The sequence below is a fragment of the Cryptomeria japonica genome, chromosome 10 (genome assembly GCF_030272615.1).
Source record: "Cryptomeria japonica chromosome 10, Sugi_1.0, whole genome shotgun sequence".
In the NCBI taxonomy this organism is placed as follows: domain Eukaryota; kingdom Viridiplantae; phylum Streptophyta; class Pinopsida; order Cupressales; family Cupressaceae; genus Cryptomeria; species Cryptomeria japonica.
The window spans coordinates 831,935,702-831,939,859 of record NC_081414.1 but is presented as its reverse complement, the minus strand read 5'-3'; the positions used below and the strand labels follow the sequence as shown (position 1 = coordinate 831,939,859).

The 4,158-nt window shown below is 35.4% G+C and overlaps 1 protein-coding gene across 1 annotated transcript; it reads left to right on the top strand.

Moving 5' to 3' along the window:
- Window positions 1–232: 232 nt before the first annotated feature.
- Window positions 233–3,881, top strand: LOC131076913 (cytochrome P450 734A1). The gene is made up of 5 exons (XM_058014264.2): window positions 233–580; window positions 767–990; window positions 1,792–2,033; window positions 2,662–3,055; window positions 3,221–3,881. The coding sequence occupies exons 1-5, from the start codon at window positions 310–312 to the stop codon at window positions 3,644–3,646; spliced, it is 1,557 nt and encodes a 518-aa protein (XP_057870247.2). The 5' UTR covers window positions 233–309; the 3' UTR covers window positions 3,647–3,881.
- The last annotated feature ends 277 nt before the right edge of the window (window positions 3,882–4,158 follow it).

Genomic DNA, 4,158 nt, shown 5'->3' with positions numbered 1-4,158 from the left:
TTTTTAAAAATTAAACATATAGCCTATTATTTAAAAAAATTAAATATATAATTAACTATTTATTTATTATTTTACAAATATAGCTTAAAAAATAGAAAAATATAATAAATAAAAAATATAAATACATTATTAATTATTAATTTATTATTTTACAAATATAACCAAAAATAATAATAATAAATAAAAAATTATTAAAAATATTAAAATAAATTATTTCAATTTTGTACGCTGCACAGCCAGTGCCATAACAGAAGGGATCCTACACTTGGGAAGCATAAACATAGTTACTGCAAATCTGAAGCCTGGAATATGGAGTGGGTATTTTGTTGTTTGGCGGCTGTTTGTGCTGGTTTAGTTTTGTTTTTGGTCAAGATTTCAACAACGATATGGTGGAAGCCTCTGCAAGTGAAAAAGTCCTTCGAAGCTCAAGGAATCAGGGGCCCTCCATACAAGCTAATCTATGGGAATACCACAGATTTATCCAGAATGATCGATGAGCAGAAATCCAAACCCATGCCACTCTCACATGACATACTCCCTCGAGTTCTTCCCCATGTTCATCAGTGGACCAAAACCTACGGTACACCTGTATTCTGCATACTTTTAAGCATATGATATTTTACTAATCATATTACTGGAATTCCTGCTTAGTACCATTGATTTTTTTGCTGGTAAGTTGTTAAAACTTGAAATAGTCGCCTATTAAGAAGAATAGGCAGAATTCTGAAAACCCTATTGATTAATAAACTTGTAATATGTGATATAGGTGAGGATTTTATTTACTGGTTTGGCCCTCGTGCCAGGCTGGTTGTTCCCCACCCTGAGCTTATTAAAGAGATATGTTCCACTAAAATTGGCAACTATACAAAGATTCTGGGAAATCCGCTTTCAAGGCAACTGGTTGGACAGGGGCTTGTGGGGTTGGCAGGTGAGAAATGGGCTCAGCACAGGAAGATCATCAATCCTGCTTTCCATATGGATCTCTTGAAGGTAAGATAATGTATATCTATTTCATTTCCTAAAGTAGGAACAGAATGATCTAATAAATAAACTGAAATATATTTTAGAGAGAAATCTGTCAAGTTCCTTCTGACAAATAAGCATAGATCTACTTTGCACATAGACCTTCCAAAGATTTCATGAGGATCGATTGTTGAACCAGCCCAAACAAGAAGGATAAAACCTCCTTTCCGTTGTTCAAACATGCAGAGGCACACTATTAGACCTTCACTATTTGCAGAGCCAGGTTGATTTCCCTTCTTAGGTGTAATTCCAAGGATATCCAGATCCCCAAGAATTGTATGGTCAATTAGAGTCCCCAAAGAATGTCTCCATCCCCAAAGGGTAATCCCATATTAAGGGCCATGTCCCTGCTGCCCTGAGTTGACATACCTTAATGAAGGGTTATATCTGAGTGCAAAACCCTGGTCAATTTGACAGAGTAGAATTCATCTCTGAAGGCATCTTGGCATAGGGAAGATTATGTGTGATGTCAAGGGCTTAGTGAAGATTTTTCCAAAATACTCCTTAGCAGAGGGAAGATACTGAGTGGAGAGTAGGCCTATAGTTCTATTGAGTTGAGATACTACTGAGATGTTCTGGCTGTGCTTTTGAAAACCGATATTCAACTCCAATCCGTACAAATTACTTCAATCATAAATATATTCCTTGAACATGACTGCTAAAGACCCTAATCTGTTAGAATCTTTGCAGATTATTTTGTAGGTAATCTTCTCTATTTTGAAGTTTATATTTAGAATATCATGGGAAGATATGCTTTGTCAACTGCAGGGTATGGTTCCAACAATTGTGAAAACCAGTGCCAGTATGTTGGATGAATGGAGTAAATTGGTATTGTCAGGTGCATCAGAAATTGAAGTGCAAAAGGAGTTCAACGATCTCACAGCAGATATTATTACCCGTACAGCATTTGGAAGCAGTTTTGCAGAGGGAAAACATATATTTGATATGCAGACCAAACAGATGATTCTTGCAATTGAATTATTTCGCAGTGTTTATATTCCAGGTTTCAGGTGACAAACTTCAGCTTTGTGACAGTACAATTGTCAATCTTAATTGTCAGAGAATGCAATCAAAATTTTGATTTGAGTGTGTTCTTGTTTTCCTTGAAATAGTCGTTGGAGAGCTTTTCCAATATTTGTCTTAGGGCAGGTTCTCATGAGGCTGCTTAGCTTATTTTGGTTAGCAGCTGCTGCTCAAATTTTTTAGCAGCAATTTGTGGAGTTGGTGGCCCCATGAAAGTTGAATTTTGCTGCTTATAAAAACAAGCAGTTATTTTAAATTATATTTTTAATATAATCTTTAATAATAATAAATTTTCACCTAAATTTTAGAGAAAAAAATGGAAACATAAAAAGAGGGAAAAAAAATTGTGGAGCCACTTGTTATTTTTCTCAATAAGCAGTGGCTGCTTATTTTCAGCCCCCCCTTTTTTTCAAAGCTTGTTTTTAAGTTTTAAGCAGTGGCTGCTGCATGAAAATAGGAAAAGATTCTAATTTATTCTTTCCTCTCAATTAAAAATTTCCATGGGAACACTACAATTGCTTAATTTTAAGCAGATTTTACATTTAAGCAGCAGCATGGGAACATGGGGTTACAGTTGAGAGTGCCACATATTTTCTAACTATATCTTTTCATCAGGTTTCTGCCTACTACAAAGAATAGGCAACGATGGAATTTGGAGAAAGAAATAAGAAGATGCTTAAGACAAGTTATAGATGCCAGGGAAAAGACTGTTGAGATGGGAAAAACTGGTAGTTATGGTGCCGATCTGCTTGGTTTAATGATGTCTGAAAGCAAGAAGCAGGGGAGAGTCGATGTCAAAAGTAATGTAAGCCTGAGTACAGAGGAAATCATTGATGAATGTAAGACTTTCTACTTTGCCGGTCATGAAACAACATCAGTGCTCTTGACATGGACTATAATACTGCTGGGCATACATCAAGATTGGCAAGAGCTAGGTCGCAGAGAGGTGTTGGAAGTATGTGGGAGAAACAAATATCCAGATGCAGACAGCTTAAGTCGCCTCAAAATTGTAAGGACCATCTAACACACCCAAATTCTCTATGAATAACATAAATTATCTGGATACCAGTCTAATTATCTTATAAACAATCATAGTTGAACCAGCACTGAGATTTGAACTCAATTGCAGTATTCTGGATTTATCTCATAAAATATTGTGTGAATGTTTTTGCAGGTGGGAATGATTATAAATGAGGTCTTGAGGCTTTATCCACCTGTAGTAGCTATAACGCGACAGGCATGTGAGACAACAGAACTTGGGAGGCTGTCAATTCCTGCAGGCACTCAATTTATGATTCCGATCCTTGCATTGCACCATGATCCTGCTTTGTGGGGAAGTGATGCCAAAGATTTCAACCCAGGGCGATTTAGTAAGGGAATTGCAAAGGCTGCAAAGCATCCAATGGCATTCATGCCCTTTGGTGCAGGTCCATATATATGTGTGGGTCAGAATTTTGCCTTGTTGGAAGCAAAATTAGTTTTGACCATGATTCTGCAAAAATTTTATTTTGAGACTTCACCATCTTATACTCATGCCCCTTTGCTTCTAGCTACTATGAGACCTCAGCATGGAGCTCAGGTTATCTTCCGCATGGACTAATATTGGACAACAGGACTGCCTAGAAACTCCTAATTAGAGATAATTCTCAAGTCTCGATCGTGTAGATGTTGAATATTTTGAAAATTTAAGTTTACGTATTGTTATGAGGTCATTTTAATGATCTAGTAAATAAAATGTTTAGATAGTTCTAGTTTCTCTCGAGAATTTACAAAGTACATTCAGAAAATCTTTAATGAGTATTAATATTATTAGAATTATGATTTGATTTTTAGAATATTTGTGTTAATATTTTTCAATTTGATATTAAAGTCATGAAAAACAATTGTTATATCATAGAAATTGATTGAATTAAGAAAATGTGAATTATATAGCATGTGTATGAATGATGGAAGAATGCGGATTTTTGTTGAGATCTTTTGTTAAGGCTAAGGTATAAATGGAGGACTAATGACTATTGAATATCATTTTATTTACATGTTGTTTCTTTGTTGGATGTCCTATTTTATCTGTTAGAATATGCCTAAGGGAATAAGAATTTGGATTTTGGCAGT